General features: G+C 44.6%; 1 protein-coding gene across 1 annotated transcript in view; it reads left to right on the top strand.

The window, feature by feature from the left end:
* The window catches only part of LOC311150572 (vascular endothelial growth factor receptor 1-like), a 54,578-nt gene that overhangs the window by 21,448 nt on the left and 9,184 nt on the right, over window positions 1-23,946 (top strand). Inside the window, exons 7-14 of the mRNA XM_084188050.1 lie at window positions 77-86; window positions 709-858; window positions 3,224-3,341; window positions 9,995-10,118; window positions 14,593-14,701; window positions 17,938-18,243; window positions 20,431-20,577; window positions 23,270-23,401. Of these exons, the coding sequence (XP_084044176.1) occupies window positions 77-86; window positions 709-858; window positions 3,224-3,341; window positions 9,995-10,118; window positions 14,593-14,701; window positions 17,938-18,243; window positions 20,431-20,577; window positions 23,270-23,401 (1,096 nt within the window). The remainder of the gene's footprint in view (window positions 1-76; window positions 87-708; window positions 859-3,223; window positions 3,342-9,994; window positions 10,119-14,592; window positions 14,702-17,937; window positions 18,244-20,430; window positions 20,578-23,269; window positions 23,402-23,946) is intronic.

Below are 23,946 nucleotides of genomic sequence, written 5' to 3'. Positions count from 1 at the left end.
TTACAGTATTGCCAAAGCTTACTTTGGATATTTACAATATTAACGTAATTAAAATAATAATGATCAATATTGTCAGCGGGACAACAGTAACAACAATAACCAGGGTCAAAATAACCATTGAACAATAAACAATTATAGAGGACATGTGTGTTGGTTGGTCTGTCAGACACTGTCCCTCATCTATGGCAGGCATCAATGTAGTGCGCTGCCAATCCACAGCTCTCTGTGTCCTCCCCCAACAGGAGGGGTAGCCTATTCTCATCAGAGAGGTCTTTGAAACCTTGAAAAACTGTTTCAAATTTGGGGAAATTTGTCAGGAAATGCAGCTCTGTCTCAAGTTCTGCTGTGGTGCAGTGGGTTGCACAGCCTTTTCCTCTACAGGGAGCCAGGTTTTCTTGTGTCTACCCTTCTCAATGGCAAGGCTGTGTCTCTCGCTCTCTCTCCCCTCTCTCCCTCTCTCCCTCTCTCTCCTCTCTCCCTCTATCCCTCTCTCCTCCCTCTCTCTATCTATCTCTCCCTCTCTCTCTCTCTCCCTCTCTCTCCCTCTCTCTCTCTCTCTCTCTCTCTCTCTCTCTCTCTCTCTCTCTCTCTCTCTCTCTCTCTCTCTCTCTCTCTCTCTCTCTCTCTCTATATATATATATATATATATATATATATATATTATATATCTGTGACTCATGGTCTGTGTGTCTCTCTGTGTTTCTCCAGTAAGTCCTGGGATAGGGGAGAAGGCAGTGTCAGTGCAGGACCCAGGTAGTGGTTTCCGCGGGGCAGCAGACAAGCCCTGCACTGCACTCCCACGGAGTCCCCCCTCCTCACATCGCCTGGGATCTGGCACCCCTGCCCCCCAAAGGGCCTGTAAGTACACCTTGTTCTCACATTGTCACATGCAGTAGCATAAACACACACACACATCTTCCAAAAGGTTTGTAAATACTTCCTTTACTTAAAACACAGAAACACATGCATACCCACACACATACAGTCCTGACACCCTTGCCTATACATATCTAAATTAACATACTTGCATACATCATACTGTGTATCTATAATAATGAATACACACCTTAATTGCATGCTCACATAGTCTCTTAATACTGTGCACAGAACAACCCATGTCAACGTTTAAGTAATGTTCTAAAACCTGTTAGACATTGGGTCAGTAACCGAAAGGTCGCTGGTTCGAATACCCAAGGCGGACAAGGCTAAAATATCTGTCGATGTGCCCCTTGAGCAAGGCACTTAACCCTAATTTGCTCCAGTGGTGCTGTACTACTATGACTGACCCTGTAAAACAACACAGTTCACTGCACCTATCTGGTGTATGTGACAATAAAACATATTATTATTATTATTATGATGTAATTTAGTCATATTGTTTCTAATTGGGGCAGAAGTGTGTGTGACTATCAGATGTGAGCCTGTTTTAGGGTGTGAATGGGAGAATGTGTGTGAGTGTGATGTGTCGTGTAGTGTTGTGTGTGTGTGTGTTTGTTTGTTTGTGAAGGGAGACATGTTTTGTCTATTTCAGCATGTTTTTCAGACAGGGTTTCCTTTTTTGCAACCAGAACAGATGCCTTTGGAAGCCTTTCATGTCTGTGTGTGTGTGTGAGTGTGTGGTGTGTGTGTGTGTGTGTGTTTGTTTCGTCATGTCTTTGTCTGAGTCTTTTACCATATGTTTCTGTCACTGTGTATATGTTAGTGTGTGTGTGTGTGTCCATGTCCGTGTGTATCCGTCCGTGTCCCGTCTGTCTATCTGTCCGTTCGTCTGTCCGTCTGTGTGTGTCTATCCGTCCATCCGTGTGTGTGTGTCTGCCTGGTACATTTTCAGACACAGTACAGTGTAACTCCAGACTTAAAGAGCAGAGTAATAAAAGCCCACTTCAATAGAGGCCTGTTATGTGTCCTCAGTTACTTCAATAGAGGCCTGTTATGTGTTCTCAGTCACTTCAATAGAGGCCTGTTATGTGTTCTCAGTTACTTCAATAGAGGCCAGTTCTGTGTTCTCAGTCACTTCAATAGAGGCCTGTTCTGTGTTCTCAGTCACTTCAATAGAGGCCTGTTCTGTGTTCTCAGTCCCGATTAGTTGGTTCCTAAATCAAACGCTGTGATTTTCCTGTCCAGAACACAGGTGAGATGGCTGTTTATTACTGTGATTGCACACTGCGTCCTGGGATGCCGTTTCTAATATCTGACACACACGCGACGCACACACACACACTCACCTCTCTCATGACACACACCCTCATACACTGGACACACACATTTTTTAAAGGTCTTGTGAGAAACAGCCCTGCCCAACAGTAAGCTATGATATTCCAACACACATACACACTGATCTTAAGACACACACATTCTCAAGTTCTCATGAGAAGTGACCCTGCCCAACAATCAACTGTGATTGGACACACACACAACACACACACACACACACACACACACACACACACACACAACACACACACACACACACACCACACACACACACACACACTTGGCAGGTCTTGGAGGTCAGACACTATAACCATAACCTGAGCATCATGGCTTCCAGACTAAACTACCACCCTGTTATATTCCCCACAGAGACACGCTGTGACATCATAGGTGCACGGTTGTACTTGACCTTTCACACCAGCCCATACACACACACACACACACACACACACTAACCACACTCTGCCTACTTCCAATGCTTGTGGAAACTCTTTATCTCCACATCTCCACATTCAATTTCCATAGCAACATCACATAACTTCACTGAACCATTATCTTGCCAATCAGGCAGTGAATACTGACAGACCTTAACATGAATAGCTTTACTTAGTTAAACTCAAATTGGCCTTTCCACCTTACCATGTGGAAAGACCTAACTAGGCTCATACAACAATGATCAACCAGTTTTATCAGGTAAAGTTTTGCATGACGACACAAACTGGCCTCTTTCACAAACACTAACCTCAGCTAGTACAATACACAGTGTAGTTATTTCATAAGAAAATGATATATTCAGACAGGTAGGCTACAAGAGGTTTGGTGTTCAGAATGAGCAGTCTATTCAATTGATTTACAATTAAATGTTGTGTGTGTTTTCATGGTCACACTGTAAAGCACTGAGAGTTCTAGCATTCTGTTCTAGAGTTGTAGAGTTCTAAAGTTGTGATTCAGAATGTGAATAGATAGCTGATGATAGATTACATCCTGACCAGGCCCTTGTTCTTTGTAGCTCTGGCGGAACACGGGCCTGATGCTGCGCCGGAGGAGGCCCAGGGACAGTGGGCCGGGCTGGGCCAGGCTGATAGGGACCTGGGTCCTCAGGGTCTGGGTGTGGGTCTAGAGCCTGGGTCTGGTCCTGGATCCTTGGGTCTTGGGTCGTAGTAGTGGATGTGTCCCTGGGTCCAGTCCGTGGATCCTTGGTCCTATCCTGGGCCTGGGCCTGGCCCTGGGAACCGCAGCGCTCTTATCTGGCCCGGGCAGGAGGCTCACTGGGCTTCCTGTGCCAAAATCTGAGCAGTTTTCCTCTCCTTGTTTGGCTTCTCCCCGACGCGAGACGCCTTCCCAGCAACGTGATTGTCCCTCCATCTTCAGCTTCCTCAAGGGCTTGATCTATTCTTGACACCCCCCCCCTCCTCACCTCCCCCCTCCCCTGGCCTTCCCTCCCCGCCTCTCTTCGCCAGCCCCCCCCCCCCCCCCCCCCCCCCCCCCCCCCCCCACCCCCCCCATTACACTTCATCAGAAGAATCACCCCCCCTACCTCACATCCACACCTCTCAAGGCCACCCTTCCCTGCCCCTCCACCCTGTTGACACCCCAGCCGGCGCCTTCAATGACAGACAGCACTGCGACCCCCGCAACCCCCACATTGCTGCTTTCTGGGATCTCAGGGTCGGAGGGGAAGGGGGGTGGGGGGCAGGACAGTGACCTGGAACACTGTTGAACAGTGAGGAAGAGGGAGGAGGAGGCTGAGGAAGAAGAGGAGTGAGAGGTCACAACCACACTGAGGACAATGATCTGATCAGCTTTAAATGGTTATTATTATATTTATTTATTTCCTCTTAACCAGGTTTTATTTCACACCCTTTTTCTCATTCGTTTTTTATTTTATTTACGCTGTTACTTTTCTCAGACATTTTGAGCCAGAAAGAAATGCAATTCCATCCATCCACTACACCCACGTTTTTCTGGAGCTGCTTCTGCTTCTTGTGTTCCTAGAGTGGTACTATAAGGGGTACATGAGCCTGACATCCTGTTGTAGTTCTGACATCCACAAAAGCTGTGAGTTCTCTTCTGACTGTAAATCATCTACCGTGTATGTAAGTAGCTGTACATCTCAGATGGGCGAGCGGGAGAGGGAGAGAGAGAGAGGGAGAGGGAGAGGGAGAGGGAGAGGGAGAGGGAGAGGAGAGAGAGAGAGAGAGAGAGAGAGAGAGAGAGAGAGAGAGAGAGAGAGAGAGAGAGAGGTGTGTGTTGGCTATGGGATGCCCTACAGTTCTTTGTTATTGTAAGATAGTGCTTTGTCCTCCTCTGGGACTGATCATCAGACGCCTACCATGTAGGAGTTACCCAGAGACAATGACAGTCATATGTCATCTTATGTCATGTTTTGTCAACTTATGTCATTTGTAAGTCGTTTCACTGTATATCAACCATTTGTCATCCAGAGTGATGTTATCTATGTATTATATTGCCATTTATTGAGCGGAAAATAGTTTGTCTGTGTGTGTAATGTGCATAGAAAGCTGTTTTTATAGGTTGTGCGTCTGTGTGTGTTTGTGTGTGTGTCCCTGCTTGCCTGTGTGTGTGTGTGTGTGTGTGTGTGTGTGTGTGTGTGTGTGTGTGTGTGTGTGTGTGTGTGTGTGTGTGTGTCCCTGCTTGCCTGTGTGTGTGTGTGTGTGTGTGTGTGTGTGTGTGTGTGTGTGTGTGTGTGTGTGTGTGTGTGTGTGTGTGTGTGTGTGTGTGTGTGTGTGTGTGTGTGTGTGTGTGTGTGTGTGTGAGACCTCTACATTGAGGTGTATCATTCTACGGGTCTCTCCCAATGTGATTCATTCCATGTATACAGATTTTCTATGAGTAATATATGAATCTAATATTTAATAATTTTATACAACTAACTTACTTATGATAAATGCCAAATGTGTATGAAAACTGTTAAGATGTATTGTTAAAAATTGTTATATCAAATGTATGTTTTTTACATTAAATGTTGCTTGAAATTGTGTGTTGCTTCCAACTTTTCGACTTTTCATGGTTTGTAGATCAGGTAGTAAGTTATTTAGCGGGTTCTCTAAATAGAATACTGATACAACAATCAGTCATCTCACCCTGGGCAGGCACACTGTGTGAATGTGTCTGTGGAATGTATAAGTGTGAATGTGTATGTATGTGTATGAACGTATGAGTGTGTATGAATGTATGAGTGTGTATGTGTGTGTATGAGTGTATATGAATGTATGAGTGTGTATGTGTGTGTATGAATGTATGAGTGTGTATGTGTGTGTATGAATGTATGAGTGTGTATGTGTATATATATGTGTTTGTATTGGTCTATGTCATCTAACTAACCTTGTGTCCACATATGTATAACCATCTGTATGTGTGTGTGTCTGTGTGTCTGTGTGTGTGCGTGTGCGCGTGTGCGTGTGTGCGTGTGTGTGTGTGTGTGTGTCAGGGCCGTTGATGTCATGGACAGGGTGGGTCGCCCCTACAGGACATGGGCACTCGCTATCTCTGCCAAGAGGAAGAGCAATCAGAGAGAAAGAGGGCTGAGAAGAGGATGGAGGGAGGGAGGGAGGGAGGGAGGGAGGGAGGGAGGGAGAGAGAGAGGAGAGGAGCCACCCAGGGAGGGGCACAGGATAGTCTGAGAACAGAGAGAGAGAGAGAGGGCTGAGAGGAGACTGGGAGGATGGGAGGGAGGCAGGAGAGGAGACTGGGAGGATGTGAGGGAGTCAGGAGAGGGGGGTGGGAGGATGTGAGGGAGGCAGGAGAGGAGGATGGGAGGATGTGAGGGAGGCAGGAGGATGGATGGACAATTAATGAACGGTGGGATGGTTTTAAGAATGGGTGTTGTGGGATTGAAATAGATTAAATTATGTATTTATTTTTTGCATTGATCTACACAAAATACTCCATAATGTCAAAGTGAAAAGAAAATTTTACAAATGTTAACAAATTAAATAACTAAAATATAGTCGTAGCATAAGTATTCACCCCCTTTGTTTAGAAAAGCCTAAATTAGTTCAGGACTACAATGTGGCTCAGCAAATCACATAATAGGACTAACTCTGTGTAAAATAATAGGGAATGACATCATTCAATCAATGAAATGTATTTATAAAGCACTTTTTACATCAGCATATGTCACAAAGTGCTTATATAGAAACCCATCCTAAAATCCCAAAGAGCAAGCAATGCAGATGTAGAAGGCACGGTGCCTAGGAAAAACTCCCTAGAAAGGCAGGAACCTAGGAGGAAACCTATGATACATGCTTTTTAAATGACTACCCCTTCCTCTGTCCCCCATGCATACAACATCTGTAAGGTCCCTCAGTCAAGTATTGAGATTCAAGCACAGATTCAAATACAAAGACCAGGGAGCTGTTCAAAAGTCTCAAAGAAGGGCAGTGATTGGTAGATGGGTAACAATAACAAATCAGACATTGAATATCTCTTTAAGCATGGTCAAGTTAATAATTATACTGTGGATTATGTATTAAACCACCCAGACAAATCAAAGATACAGTCATCCTTCTGAACTGAGCTGCAGTACAAGAAGGAAACTGCTCAGGGATATTACCATGAGGCCATTGGTGATTGTAAAACGGCTACAGAGTTCACTGGCTGTGAAGCGAGAAAACTGAGCATGGATCAACTACATTGTAGTGACTCCACAACAATGACCTAAATGACAGAGTGAAAAGAAGAATACAAATATACAGAATACAAATATTCCAAAACATGCTTCCTGTATGCAACAAGGTACTAAAGTTATACTGCAAGAAAACACGGCAAAGGAATACACTTTTTGGCCTAAATGCAAAGTCTTGCGGTCCTCTGTAGCTCAGCTGGTAGAGCACGGCGCTTGTAACGCCAAGGTAGTGGGTTTGATCCCCGGGACCACCCATACACAAAAAAAAAATATGTATGCATGCATGACTGTAAGTCGCTTTGGATAAAAGCGTCTGCTAAATGGCATATTATTATTATTATTATTATTGTGTTTGGGGCAAATCCAACTCAACACATCACTGAGTGGCTGACTCCTTTTTTCAAGCATGGTGGTGGCTGCATCATGGTCTGGGTATGCTTGACATCGGCAAAGACTGGGGAGTTTATCAGCATAAAAATACACAGGATGGATATAAGCACAGGCAAAATCCTAGAGGAAAACCTGCTTCAGTCTGCTTTACACCAGAGACTGGGAGAGGAAGTCACCTTTCAGCAGGCAATAACCTACAACACAAGGCCAAATCTATACTGGAGTTGCTTACTAAGAAGACAGTGAATGTTCCTGAGTGGCCGAGTTACAATTTTGACTTACAGTGGGGGAAAAAAGTATTTAGTCAGCCACCAATTGTGCAAGTTCTCCCACTTAAAAAGATGAGAGAGGCCTGTAATTTTCATCATAGGTACACATCAACTATGACAGACAAAATGAGAAAAAAAATCCTGAAAATCACATTGTAGGATTTTTTATGAATTTATTTGCAAATTATGGTGGAAAATAAGTATTTGGTCACCTACAAACAAGCAATATTTCTGGCTCTCACAGACCTGTAACTTCTTCTTTAAGAGGCTCCTCTGTCCTCCACTCGTTACCTGTATTAATGGCACCTGTTTGAACTTGTTATCAGTATAAAAGACACCTGTCCACAACCTCAAACAGTCACACTCCAAACTCCACTATGGCCAAGACCAAAGAGCTGTCAAAGGACACCAGAAACAAAATTGTAGACCTGCACCAGGCTGGGAAGACTGAATCTGCAATAGGTAAGCAGCTTGGTTTGAAGAAATCAACTGTGGGAGCAATTATTAGGAAATGGAAGACATACAAGACCACTGATAATCTCCCTCAATCTGGGGCTCCACGCAAGATCTCACCCCGTGGGGTCAAAATGATCACAAGAACGGTGAGCAAAAATCCCAGAACCACACGGGGGGACCTAGTGAATGACCTGCAGAGAGCTGGGACCAAAGTAACAAAGCCTACCATCAGTAACACACTACGCCGCCAGGGACTCAAATCCTGCAGTGCCAGACGTGTCCCCCTGCTTAAGCCCGTACATGTCCAGGCCCGTCTGAAGTTTGCTAGAGTGCATTTGGATGATCCAGAAGAGGATTGGGAGAATGTCATATGGTCAGATGAAACCAAAATAGAACTTTTTGGTAAAAACTCAACTCGTCGTGTTTGGAGTACAAAGAATGCTGAGTTGCATCCAAAGAACACCATACCTACTGTGAAGCATGGGGGTGGAAGCCCCAAAACATCACTGCTCTAGAGGAGATCTGCATGGAGGAATGGGCCAAAATACCAGCAACAGTGTGTGAAAACCTTGTGAAGACTTACAGAAAACGTTTGACCTGTGTCATTGCCAACAAAGGGTATATAACAAAGTATTGAGAAACTTTTGTTATTGACCAAATACTTATTTTCCACCATAATTTGCAAATAAATTCATTACAAATCCTACAATGTGATTTTCTGGATTTTTTTTTCTCATTTTGTCTGTCATAGTTGACGTGTACCTATGATGAACATTACAGGCCTCTCTCATCTTTTTAAGTGGGAGAACTTGCACAATTGGTGGCTGACTAAATACTTTTTTCCCCCACTGTACATCTGCTTGAAAATCTATGGCAAGACTTTAAAATTGCTGTGTTGACAGAACTTGAAGACTTTTTTAAAGAATAATGGGCAAATATTGCAATCTAGGTGTGCGAAGCTCTTAGAGACTTACCCAAGAAGACTCACATCTGTAATCGCTGCCAAAGGTATTTTTGACATGTATTGAATATGTATCTAATCAAGGTATATTAGTGTTTCCTTTTTCATTACTTTAGAAGAAACGTTAGATTTTTTTTCTCCACAAAAAAGCAATCCAGCATTGGATGATGAGGAGGAGGATGAGGATGAGGATGAGGATGATGATGATGAGGATAATGAGGATGAGGATGATGATGATGATGAGGATGACGAGGATGATGATGAGGAGGATGATGACGAGGATGATGAGGATGAGGATGAGGATGAGGATGAGGATGAGGATGATGAGGATGAGGATGATGACGAGGATAATGATGAGGAGGATGATGATGAGGATGAGGAGGATGATGATGAGGATGATGATGATGAGGATGATGAGGATGATGAGGATGATGATGATGAGGAGGAGGAGGAGGATGATGAGAATGAGGATGAGGATGATGACGAGGATGATGAGGATGAGGATGACGAGGATGAGGATCAGGAGGAGGATGAGGACGATGATGATGAGGATGATGATGAGGATGATGATGATGAGGATGTTGACGAGGATGAGGATGAGGAGGAGGATGAGGATGATGAGGATGATGATGAGGATGATGAGGATGAGGATGAGGAGGAGGATGATGACGAGGATGATGAGGATGATGAGGATGATGATGATGATGAGGATGATAAGGATGAGGATGATGATGATGATGACGAGGATGAGGATGAGGATGATGACGAGGATGATGAGGATGATGAGGATGATGATGAGGATGATGAGGATGAGGATGATGACGAGGATGATGAGGATGAGGATGAGGATGATGATGAGGAGGAGGATGATGACGAGGAGGAGGATGATCAAGATGAAGATAGCGATCACAATAGCGATGATAAGCTCCGGTGTTCCTCCTGCGGCGCACAGCTGTGGAACACACACACTCTCACACACACACCTGCTGTCCGGCTAGCCGGGACTCTACTATGTCAACACAGCTGAACTGAGCCCTGTCCCTCTCTTCCTCCAAGGTGTGTGTGTCCTCCTTCCTCCTCACTGTGGAGCCCCGTGAGAGAGAGGGCCCCCGGCACGTCCACACACAACCACATCCTGAGTGTCACACACAGACAGGAAGTCCTCCAAGGGAAGAATAAGGTGAGCACACCACCGGTGGAGCGGGCAGACAGAGACACAGAGGGAGGGATTGTGATGGATTATAAACACATTCCACAGAGAGACTAGTAGCACACTGACACAGCCATGATGGATTACAAATAGATACATGGCACCATCATACATGTATATCAATAACCATTTAATCAAACGCTGACACTCCCAAACACACTACAGATATCATATACATACAGATGCTAGTGCTACAACTCATTAATCTCTCTCTCTCACACACACTTATTGAAATCAAATCACATTTTATTGGTCGCATACACATGTTTAGCAGATGTTATTGTGGGTGTAGTGAAATGCTTATGTTCCTAGCTCCGACAGTGCAGTAATATCTAACAATACACGCAAATCTAAAAGTAAAAGCATGTAATTAAGAAATATAGAAATATTAGGACAAGCAATGTCGGAGTCTGGAGTATTCAGACCCCTTCACTTTTTCCACATTTTGTTACGTTACAGCCTTATTCTAAACTTCATTAAACTGTTTTTTTCCCCTCATCAATCTACACACAATCCCCATAATGACAAAGCAAAAACAGGTTTTTAGAAATGTTTGCAAATTTATAAAAAATTAAACACTTAAATAACACATTTACATAAGTATTCAGACCCTTTACTCAGTACTTTGTTGAAGCACCTTTGGAAGCGATTACAGCCTCGAGTCTTCTTGGGTATGACGCTATAAGCTTGGCACACCTGTATTTGGGGAGTTTCTCCCATTCTTCTCTGCAGATCCTCTCAAGCTCTGTCAGGTTGGATGGGGAGCTTCACTGCACAGCTATTGTTTGATCGGGTTCAAGTCTGGGCTCTGGTTGGGCCACTCAAGGACATTCAGAGACTTGTCCAGAAGCCACTCCTGCGTTGTCTTGGCTGTGTGCTTAGGGTCGTTGTCCTGTTGGAAGGTGAACCTTCGCCCTAGTCTGGAGCAGGTTTTCATCAAGGAACTCTCTGTACATTGCTCCGTTCATCTTTCCCTCGACCCTGACTAGTCTCCCAGTCCCTGCCGCTGAAAAACATCTAGGAAGATTCTTGGTGGTTCCAAACTTCCTCCATTTAAAAATGATGGCTGCCACTGTGTTCTTGGGGGCCTTCAATGCTGCAGAAATGTTTTGGTACCCTTCCCCAGATCTGTGCCTCGACACAATCCTGTCTCGGCGCTCTACGGACAATTCCTTCGACCTCATGGCTTGGTTTTTTCTCTGACATGCACTGTCAACTGTGGGACCTTATATAGACAAGTGTGTACCTTTCCAAATCATGTCCAATCAATTGAATTTACCACAGGTGTACTGCAATCAAGTTGTAGAAACATCACAAGGATGATCAATGGAAACAGGATGCACCTGAGCTCAATTTCGAGTGTCATAGCAAAGGGCCTGAATACTTATGTAAATAAGGTATTTCAGTTTTTAATTTTTAATAAATTAGCGAAAATGTCTAAAAACCAATTTTCGCTTTGTCATTATGGGGTATTGTGTGTAGATTGATGAGGAAATTGTTTTATTTAATCCATTTTAGAATAAGGCTGTAAAGTAACAAAATGTGGAAAAAGGGAAGGGGTCTGAATACTCTCCGAATGCACTGTAAATATGCAGTATATATATGTGATGGGATGTATAGACATTGTGGACAGTATGTGGATAGAATATGTAGTATATCTGAAGAATATGTAGGATAGAATAGTATATGTACAGCAATAGTTGAATAGGATGGCCATGACTGGAATACAGTACATATGAAATGGGTACAACAGTAAGTAAACATTATTAAAGTGACCAGTGTTCCATTATTAAAGTGACCAGTGTTCCATTATTAAAGTGGCCAGTGTTCCATGTCTATGTACATAGGGCAGCAGCCTCTAAGGTGCAGGGATGCGTAACCAGGTGGTAGGCGGCTAGTGACAGTGACTAAGTTCAGGGCAGGGTTCTGGGTGGAGGCCGGATAGTGGTGACTATTTAACAGTCTGATGGCCTTGAGATAGAAACTGTTTTTCAGTCTCTCGGTCCCAGCTTTGAACCCCTGTACTGACCTCGCCTTCTGGATGATAGGGGGGTGAACAGGCCATGGCTTGGTTGGCTGAGGTCCTTGAAGATCTTCTTGGCCTTCCTGTGGTGCTGTAGATGTCCTGAAGGGCAGGCAGTGTGCTCCTGGTGATGCATTAGGCTGACCGCATCACCCTCTGGAGAGCCCTGCGGTTGCAGACGGTGCAGTTGCTGTACCAGGCGGTGATACAGCCGATAGGATGACACGAGAAATATGTGGCAGTGTCTACAGACAATCACGGATTACAAAGGGAAAACCAGCCACTTTGAGGATAACACAGTGCCACCGACGATGCCCGCTCCCAAGGACTGCGGGCTCTCGTTCTCCGTGGCCGACGTGAGTAAGACATTTAAGCGTGTTAACCCTCACAAGGCTGCCGGCCCAGACGGCATCCCTAGCCGCGTCCTCAGAGCATGCGCAGACCAGCTGGCTGGAGTGTTTATGGACATATTCAATCTCTCCCTATCCCAGTCTGCTGTCCCTACTTCAAGATGTCCACCATTGTTCCTGTACCCAAGAAAGTAAAGGTAACTGAACTAAATGACTATCGCCCCGTAGCACTCACTTCTGTCATCATGAAGTGCTTTGAGAGGCTAGTTAAGGCTCATATCACCTCTACCTTACCTGACACCCTGGACCCACTTCAATTTGCATACCGCCCCAATAGATTCACAGACGATGCAATCACCATCGCACTGCACACTGCCCTATCCCATCTGGACAAGAGGAATACCTACGTAAGAATACTGTTCATTGACTATAGCTCAGCCTTCAACACCATAGTACCCTCCAAGCAACTGGGTCCTGGACTTCCTGACGGGCCGCCCCCAGGTGGTGAAGGTAGGAAACAATACCTCCACTACGCTGATCCTCAACACAGGGGCCCCACAAGGGTGCGTTCTCAGACCCCTCCTGTACTCCCTGTTCACACATGACTTTGTGGTCACGCACGCCTCCAACTCAATCATCAAGTTTGCAGACAACACAACAGTAGTAGGCCTGATTACCAACAATGACGAGACAGCCTACAGGGAGGAGGTGAGGGCCTTGGCGGAGTGGTGCCAGGTAAATAACCAATTTCCCTCAATGTCAACAAAACTAAGGAGCTGATCGTGGACTTCAGGAGACAGCAGAGGGAGCACACCCCTATCCACATCGACGGGACCGCAGTGGAGAAGGTGAAAAGCTTAAAGTTCCTCGGCGTACACATCACTGACAATCTGAAATGGTCCACCCACACAGACAGTGTGTTGAAGAATGCGCAACAGTGCCTCTTCAACCTCAGGAGGCTGAAGAAATTTGCCTTGGCCCCTAAGACCCTCACAGAATTGTACAGATGCACCATTGAGAGCATCCTGTCGGGCTGTATCACCGCCTGGTACATTAACTGCACCGCCCGCAACCGCAGGGCTCTCCAGAGGGTGGTGCAGTCTGCCTATCGCATCACCGGGGGCACTCTGCCTGCCCGCCAGGACACCTACAGCACCCGATGTCACAGGAAGGCCTAAATGATTATCAAGGACATCAACCATCCGAGCCATAGCCTGTTCACACCGCTACCATCCAGAAGGCGAGGTCAGTACAGGTGCATCAAAGCTGGGACTGAAAAGAAGCTTCTATCTCAAGGCCATCAGACTGTTAAATGGCCATCACTAGCCGGCTACCATCCGGTTACTCAACCCTGCACCTTAGAGGCTGCTGACCTATATATATAGACATGGAATCCCTGGTCACTTTAATAATTAAACACTAGTTACTTTAATAAGGTTTACATACTGCTTTATTCATTTCATATGTATATACTAATTCTATTCTACTGTATTTTAGTCAATGCCACTCCGACATTGCTCGTGCTAATATTTATATATTTCTTAATTCCACTCTTTTACTTTTAGATTTGTGTGTATTGTTGTGAATTGTTAGATACTACTGCACTGTTGGAGCTAGGAACACAAGCATTTCGCTACACCCGCAATAACATCTGCTAAATATGTGTATGTGACCAATACAATTTGATTTGATTCTTGGGTACAGGAACAATGGTGGACATCTTGAAGCAAGTGGGAACAGCAGACTGGGATAGGGAGAGATTGAATATGTCCGTAAACACTCCAGCCAGCTCGTCTGCAAATACTCTGAGGTCTCGGCTAGGGATGCCGTCTGGTGGTAGTGTAGGGTAGGGTTAATTGAGTGTGTGTAATGTGTTTAGCTTCCCTGTAGTCTGGAGGTGGGCGGTAGGGCTGGTTCAGATACCTCTATTGTCTTCTCATTGGAAAATGGAAAATGTGACCACTGTTATCGGTGGCAGCAGAGGTAAAGTGTGTGTGTGTGTGTGTGTGTGTATGTGTGTGTGTGTGTGTGTGTGTGGGCGCACGCTCGTGCGTGTATGTATTTTCTACAGACCGTGGGGGTTTTAATGGTTGCTGAGGCGTTTGTGTCCGGAGTGTATCGCTGTATTGCCTCTAACTCTGTGGGCAAGGATGAACTGGACATGCCCTTCTATATAACAGGTAGAGTCCAACGACATCACACCAACAAACTGGTCACTACAGTCACAAAATCAAAACTACATCCTTCATCATGACTTGCAGTATAGTACTACCAGTATGTGCACCATTGCATACATTAGTGTGTACAGATGTAGGATCTTCATTTGATCATTCTTTTGTTGCTGAGTATTTTCCTGCACAGCAGGAAATGCAAACTTGTAATGTATTCAAGGTTTAAAAAGGCTTCTAAAGTTTGTAATTTCCACTTTAAAATGTAAGACTTTGCCCTAACGAAAAATGTATCAACCCCTGCAAAAAATGTCCATTCATTATAATCCACATTTTAATTCACATTTCCTGTTGCTGCAGGATTATTTTCTTGCTGTAGCAAACTGTCTTAAATTAAGATCCTACATCTGTATATGTGTCACAACGTAAAATGTATCAATGACTAACTATGAAGGATGTCATATCACCTCTGCCTCACCTTCATCTCTCCCAGTCTCTTCCTCTTTCTCATGCCTTTTCTCTTCCTCTTGTCCTTTTGTCTCTCTCAATTCCTCCCCCTCTCTTTCTGAGTCACTGTGATGTCCAGCTAAAATCAGACAAATTGATGACTGTGTGTGTGGATGTTTGTGTGGCTATACAGTACCAGTCAAATGTTTGGACACACCTACTCATTCAAGGGTTTTTCTTTATTTTTACTATTTTCTACATGGTAGAATAATAGTGAAGACATCAAAACTATGAAATAACACATATGGAATCATGTAGTAACCAAAAAAGGGTTAAACAAATCAAAATATATTTTATACTTCAGATTCTTCAAAGTAGCCACCCTATGCCTTGATGACAGCTTTGCACACTCTTGGCATTCTCTCAACCAGCTTCATGTGGTAGTCACCTGGAATGCATTTCAATTAACAGGTGTGCCACATTAAAAGTTAATTTGTGGAATTTCTTTCATTCTTAATGCGTTTGAGCATTAGTTGTGTTGTGACAAGGTAGGGGTGGTATACAGAAGATAGACCTATTTGGTAAAAGACCAAGCCCATATTATGGCAAGAACAGCTCAAATAAGCAAAGAGAAACGACAGTCCATCATTACTTTAAGACATGAAGGTCAGTCAATCCGGAAAATTTCAAGAACTTTTAAAGTTTCTGAAAGTGCAGACGAAAAACCATCAAGCGCTATGATAAAACTGGCTCTCATGAGGACCGCCACAGGAATGGAAGACCCAGAGTTACCTCTGCTGCAGAGGATACGTTCATTAGAGTTACCAGCCTCAGAAATTGGCAATTAACTGCACCTCAGATAGCAGCCCAAATAAATGCTTCACAGAGTTCAAGTAACAGACACATCTCAACATCAACTGTTCAGAGGAGACTGTGTGAATCAGGCCTTCATGTTCTTCAAAGAAACCACTACTAAAGGACACCAATAAGAAGAAGAGACTTGCTTGGGCCAAGAAACACGAGCAATGGACATTAGACCGGTGGAAATCTGTCCTTTGGTCTGATGAGTCCAAATGTGAGATTTTTGGTTCCAACCGCCGTGTCTTTGTGAGACGTAGAGTAGGTGAATGGATGATCTCCGTATGTGTGGTTCCCACAGTGAAGCATGCAGGAGGAGGAGGTGTGATGGTGTGGGGGTGCTTTGCTGGTGACACTGTTGGTGATTTATTTAGAATTCAAGGCACACTTAACCAGCATGGCTACCACATCATTCTGCAGCGATACGCCATCCCATCTGGTTTGCGCTTAGTGGGACTATCATTTGTTTTTCAACAGGACAATGACCCATGCTGTGTAAGGGCTATTTGACCAAGAAGGAGAGTGATGGAGTGCTGCATCAGATGACCTGGCCTCCACAATCCCCCAACCTAACCCAATTGAGATGATTTGGGATGAGTTGGACCGCAGAGTGAAGGAAAAGCAGCCAACAAGTGCTCAGCATATGTGGGAACTCATTCAAAACTGTAGGAAAAGCATTCCAGGTGAAGCTGGTTGAGAGAATGCCAAGAGTGTGCAAAGCTGTCATCAAGGCAAAGGGTGGCTACTTTGAAGAATCTAAAATACAAAATGTATTTTGATTTGTTTAACACGTTTTTGGTTACTACATGATTCCATATGTGTTATTTCATAGTTTTGATGTCTTCACTATTATTGTACAATGTAGAAAATAGTAAAAAATTAAGAAAAACCCTTGAATGAGTAGGTGTGTCCAAACTTTTGACTGGTACTGTATGTCAATATGTTGCCATGGAGATGGGGCAGAGGTGTGTGTGTGTGTTTTACCCTGTGTGTGTATTATCCCCCTCTGTGTGCTAGTGTGAATTGGACCCTGTGTGTGTACGTGAGTGTGTGTTGTCTGCTGTGTATTTGTATTTGTGTCGCCTCTGTGTGTGTGTGTGTTGTGTGTGTGTTGTCCCCTGTGTGTGTCGCCCCTGTGTGTGTGTGTGTGTGTGTGTTGTCCCCTGTGTGTGTGTTGTCCCCTGTGTGTGTTGCCCCTGTGTGTGTGTGTGTGTGTTGTCCCCTGTGTGTGTGTGTTGTCCCCTGTGTGTGTATGTGTGTGTTTGAGTGAAACAGGAACCTGGGGCTCTTATCGGGTCTCTTCCCTGTGCGGGGTGCACTTCCCTGGGCCGCCAGGCCCTCTTTATTTCGGGAGGCCTGGGGGTGTTCGGGAAAGATAAACACTATCTGCCATCAGGAAACCCTAGAGCCGTTTCCACAGGAAATGTCAAATAGCTAAAGTAAATAAAAGGCATTTTCACTGTATTCCTCTGGCTGCTTTTACCCACAATAGTTATTCAACATTGTCATCAAAGGATAAGAAAATGGCGGCTTGGTCAACACTTGAAAGTAGGAGTCAGATTCGTTGGAGGTCTAGTGAGATGGTGGGCAGGGAGGTTTGTTGTGGGGCCCCGTGTAGCTCAGTTGGTAGAGCATGGCGCTTGCAACGCCAGGGTTGTGGGTTCGTTTCCCACGGGGGGCCAGTATGAAAATGTATGCACTCACTAACTGTAAGTCGCTCTGGATAAGAGTGTCTGTAAAAGGGTTTTCAGAGCTGTTTGTATAGGGAGGTGTAGACCAGAGTGGCTTGAATAGGAACTGAATCTCTGCATCCCTCTCTCGCTCCTTTCCCCCCTCCTTCCTTCCCTCTCTCCCTCCCTATCTCCCCTTCCCCCTCTCCTCACTCCCCCCTCCTTCTTTGCCTCTCTCCCGATTCCTCTCTGTCTCCCCCCTCTCTCTCTCAGATGTCCCAGGAGGCTTCAGTGTGAGTCAGGAGGAGGAGCCAAGGGAGGGAGGAGACCTACACCTCACCTGCGTAGCCAATAAGCACCTGTACACCAAGTTGTCATGGCAACAGGTGACTGACACAGCAGAGGCCACACCCCCAATCCCCTCCCTGGGTGGTGAACTGTCCTTAGGAGAGTTTTCTGACACTCTGAGTCTATTGCTTAGCAACCTGACGGCGGGGGATTCTGGAACCTACCGCTGCTCCGCCCATCACCTGCTGACGGGACAGAACACACGTCTGGACACACAGGTGGACGTCAGAGGTGAGCCCTCTGACCTCTCACACCAGACCACTCTGATCATCATCATTATGATGATCATCATCATTACCATCATCATTATCATCATCATTACGTCATCATTACCATCATCATTACATCGTCATTACCATCGTCGTTACCATCGTCATTACAATCGTCATTACATCGTCATTACGTCATCATTACCGTTCGTCATTACAGTTGTCATTATCATCATCATTATCGTCATCATTACCAACCTCATTACCATCGTCATTGTCATCATCATTACCATCATCCTTACCAACCTCATTACCATCATCATTACCGTCGTCATTACCATCATCATTACCGTCATCGTTAGCATCATCATTGCCATCATCATTACCATCATCATTACCATCATTATTATTGTCATTACTATGACACATTCACACATCCATTAACAAACAGGGTCATACTCATATCAACATACTCATAGACGTGCTCACACCTGTCATTTCAACTCAGCAGAATTGTTTTTATGAATTTAATGGATTGCCTATATGTCCCTTTACATTGTATGGGGATAACGGCATTCATTCACCATCTGGTATGTACATAAACACTCACATTCACACACAGTGATACACACACACACACACACTCAGATCAGTGCTTGGGAACTGGGTCCTGTAGTTTCCTGGGGCCCCTCCCTGCCTCAGTTTGCTCTCCTGCTCTCTCTCTCCCTGCACCTCTTTCTTTCACGTGGGAATGCTCCCTCGTCAGGAGGAAGAGGACACAATGGCAATTCCCACAATGCCACATTTACAGGCCCCTTCACAGGGCCAGAGGAACAATCAGCCAATCAGACACTGTCAAACCACGGACTCACAGACAATCATCAATTGTTGTCCAGGAGGAAGATATGGGGAAAAACAATCAGTCCCACATTACTTAAGTCCCTTATTTTCATGTCTTTTACTGCTGCTGCAAACCTCGACGCATAGACTTCCTCTCAAAGACCCCCATGGGCTTTTAACTAGAGAGGGGGGGATGTCATCCTATTGTAGTCTTTGTAGTCTAGGTGGTGAGTAATGTTTAAAATGTAGTGGCCATTTATGAATAATAACCAATGGCCTATTAACAGCTAATAACCGCCTTGATGACAATACATTGTTGTGGCCAGTGGGAAAAGGGCTATTTTAAGATTACTATTACAAACCCAAGAGGAACCCAGGTCAGCTGACGTGAAGTTGAAGTTAAGGCCACACACACTCACAGACACACACATACACACACACACACACACGCACACACACACATACACAGAAATGTGTCACTAACACACACATTGTCGTCAGAGCGTGGCAGGGGTCCAGGGAGGGATGTCAAATATCCCTGCTTCAATTTGTAGAGAAAGAAAAGGGAAAACGACACTAATTCTATTCATAGTACTACTGTATGACTTATGACTATTCATGGGACTACTGTACAACTTATGACTATTCATGGGACTACTGTATAACTTATGACTCTTCGTAGGACTACTGTATGACTTATGACTGGTCATAGTACTACTGTATAACTTATGACTATTCATGGGACTACTGTATAACTTATGACTATTCATAGTGCCACTGTATAAATTATGACTATTCATGGAACTGCTGTGTAGCTTGTGACTATTCATGGGACTACTGTATGACTTATGGCTACTCATGGGACTACTGTATAATTTATGACTATTCATAGGACAACTGTGTGACTTATGACTCTTCATAGGACTACTGTATGACTTATGACTAGTCATAGTGCCACTGTATAACTTGTGACTATTCATAGTACTACTGTATAACTTATGACTATTCATCATACCGCTGTATAACTTCTGACCATTCATGGGACTACTGCATGACTTATGACTCTTCATGGGACTACTGTATAACTTATGACTGTTCATAGTACTACTGTACGACTTATGACTATTCATCATACCGCTGTATAACTTATGACTATTCGTGGGACAACTGCATGACTTATGACTATTCATAGGACTACTGCATGACTTATGACTCATCTGTTCTGTTGGAATTTATTCACTTGACATTGAAGTAACTCAACATTTTGTGATACAATGATGACCTCTGTTCATGTGGACCTTGGCCACATCTCTCTCTCACACACACACAACTAATCATGCACACACTCATGGTGTGTGTTCCCCCACAGTACTGGAGGCTCCGGTGCTGTTACAGAATCTGTCTGACTGTAGCGTGAACGTCAGCAGCTCAGTGACACTCAGCTGCCGTGCCCACGGCGTGCCACGCCCCTTCATCACATGGTACAAGGACCAACACACACTGCTTCAGGGATCAGGTGGGAGGCACAGTGATCTTCTATCCCCGTCTCAACTGTACTGAACAAAAATATAAACGCAACATGCATCACTTTCAACGATTTTACTGAGTTACAGTTCATATAAGGAAATCAGTCAATTGAAATAAATAAATTAGGCCCTAATCTATGGATTTCACATGACTGGGCAGGGGCACAGCCATTGGTGGGACTGGGAGGGCATAGGCCCACCCACTTGGGAGCCAGGCCCACCCACTGGGGAGACAGGCCCAGCCAATCAGAATGAGTTTATCCCCACAAAAGGGCTTTACTACAGACAGAAATATTCCTCAGCTGTCCGGGTGGCTGGTCTCAGACGATCCTGCAGGTGAAGAAGCCGGATGTGGAGGTCCTGGGCTGGCGTGGTTACACGTGGTCTGCTGTTGTGAAGCCGGTTGGACGTACTGCCAAATTTTCTAAAACAACATTGGAAGCGGCTTGTGGTAGAGAAATGAACATTCAATTCTCTGGCAACAGCTCTGGTGGACAGTCCTGCAGTCAGCATGCCAATTGTAAGCTCCCTCAAAACTTGAGACATCTGTGGCATCGTGTTGTGTGACAAAACTGCAAATTTTAGTGGCCTTTTATTGTCCCCAGCACAAGGTGAACTTGTGTAATGATCATGCTTTTTAATCAGCTTCTTGATATGCCACACCTGTCAGGTGGATGGATTAACTTGGCAAAGGAGAAATGCTCACTAACAGGGATGTAAACAAATTTGTGCACAAAATTTAAGAGAAATAAGCTTGTGCGTATGGAACATTTCTGAGATCTTTTATTTCAGCTCATGAAACATGGGACCAACACTTTACATGTTGCGTTTATATATTTTTTCAGTATATACAGTGGGGAGAACAAGTATTTGATACACTGCCGATTTTGCAGGTTTTCCTACTTACAAAGCATGTAGAGGTCTGTAATTTTTATCATAGGTACACTTCAACTGTGAGAGACGGAATCTAAAACAAAAATCCAGAAAATCACATTGTATGATTTTTAAGTAATTAATTTGCATTTTATTGCATGACATAAGTATTTGATACATCAGAAAAGCAGAACTTAATATTTGGTACAGAAACCTTTGTTTGCAAGTACAGAGATCATATGTTTCCTGTAGGTCTTGACCAGGTTTGCACACACTGCAGCAGGGATTTTGGCCCACTCCTCCATTTGACCTTCTCCAGATCCTTCAGGTTTCGGGGCTGTCACTGGGCAATACGGACTTTCAGCTCCCTCCAAAGATTTTCTATTGGGTTCAGGTCTGGAGACTGGCTAGGCCACTCCAGGACCTTGAGATGCTTCTTACGGAGCCACTCCTTAGTTGCCCTGGCTGTGTGTTTCGGGTCGTTGTCATGCTGGAAGACCCAGCCACGACCCATCTTCAATGCTCTTACTGAGGGAAGGAGGTTGTTGGCCAAGATCTCGCGATACATGGCCCCATCCATCCTCCCCTCAATACGGTGCAGTCGTCCTGTCCCCTTTGCAGAAAAGCATCCCCAAAGAATAATGTTTCCACCTTCATGCTTCACGGTTGGGATGGTGTTCTTGGGGTTGTACTCATCCTTCTTCTTCCTCCAAACACGGCGAGTGGAGTTTAGACCAAAAAGCTCTATTTTTGTCTCATCAGACCACATGACCTTCTCCCATTCCTCCTCTGGATCATCCATATGGTAATTGGCAAACTTCAGACGGGCCTGGACATGCGCTGGCTTGAACAGGGGGACCTTGCGTGCGCTGCAGGATTTTAATCCATGACGGCGTAGTGTGTTACTAATGGTTTTCTTTGAGACTGTGGTCCCAGCTCTCTTCAGGTCATTGACCAGGTCCTGCCGTGTAGTTCTGGGCTGATCCCTCACCTTCCTCATGATCATTGATGCCCCACGAGGTGAGATCTTGCATGGAGCCCCAGACCGAGGGTGATTGACCGTCATCTTGAACTTCTTCAATTTTCTAATAATTGAGCCAACAGTTGTTGCCTTCTCACCAAGCTGCTTGCCTATTGTCCTGTAGCCCATCCCAGCCTTGCGCAGGTCTACAATTTTATCCCTGATGTCCTTACACAGCTCTCTGGTCTTGGCCATTGTGGAGAGGTTGGAGTCTGTTTGATTGAGTGTGTGGACAGGTGTCTTTTATACAGGTAACGAGTTCAAACAGGTGCAGTTCATACAGGTAATGAGTGGAGAACAGGAGGGCTTCTTAAAGAAAAACTAACAGGTCTGTGAGAGCCGGAATTCTTACTGGTTGGTAGGTGATCAAATACTTATGTCATGCAATAAAATGCAAATTAATTACTTAAAAATCATACAATGTGATATTCTGGATTTTTATTTTAGATTCCGTCTCTCACAGTTGAAGTGTACCTATGATAAAAATTACAGACCTCTACCTGCTTTGTAAGTAGGAAAACCTGCTAAATCTGCAGTGTATCAAATACTTGTTCTCCCCACTGTATATGGGAAAATTACAACAGTGAAAGTTGAGTTGCTTGGTGACTCGGAGTGTCAATAGTCTAAAGTGACTTCCTCTCCTCCTCTTTTTACTTCACCTGCGCTGATCTGAATAAATCTGAATAAAGACAAGAAGATGAGAGAGGAATCCTCTTCAAACTGTTGAGAATGACTCCTGAAGTTGGTGTTGGGAAATTAATGTGACATGTTCTGTTTCTCATGTGCAGGTATCGTCATAGCACCAGGAGGCGAGAACCTCCACATTGACCGAATCACAGTGGAGGACCAGGGTCTGTACACCTGCCAGGCAACCAATGAGAGAGGCTCTGCTGAGAGCTCCGCCTACATCTGGGTTCACAGTAAGGATGCATTGACCAATAGTAACTCTGGAATACATTAAACTCTCTCTCCTCTCTTGTTCTATAACCGTCCGTTCTTCCATATTTGGTCATGTTGGTGCCTGTGGATGAACACTCTTGTGATAGCCGGGATATGAGTGTTAAAGGGTATGAATGACAATCCATTAGATGATCAACCTTATACATATAACAGTAATCTAATCATTATTTATTAGAACAAGAGTGACGAGTAAAGCTACAGCTAATAGGGTAAGTTGTAAAGACAAAACTAGACACTGCTTTAGATAGTCCTGCTATCCTTATAAGTCTTGATTGATGTTCCCTACTTTAGAGAGTCTTTGGTACGTGACCCAGTCCTTTCCAGTAGAGGCTGGTCCAGTGTCAGTCACCTCTGTTTGGAGGGCCCTTCCCTGGGTAGCAGCTACCGGACGCTGCCTAGCCTGACCATGGAGAGGAGTGGCTGAGTGTTGTTGTGTTCTAATAAGTCAGGAAGGAAGCTGTCTCCCTTTTTGATTTCCTTTCGGAAGCCCCACTCTGCTGCCCCG

Source organism: Coregonus lavaretus (genome assembly GCF_964263955.1).
Source record: "Coregonus lavaretus genome assembly, chromosome: 2".
Classification (NCBI taxonomy): Eukaryota; Metazoa; Chordata; class Actinopteri; order Salmoniformes; family Salmonidae; genus Coregonus; species Coregonus lavaretus.
This window is presented reverse-complemented; position numbering and strand designations above follow the sequence as displayed.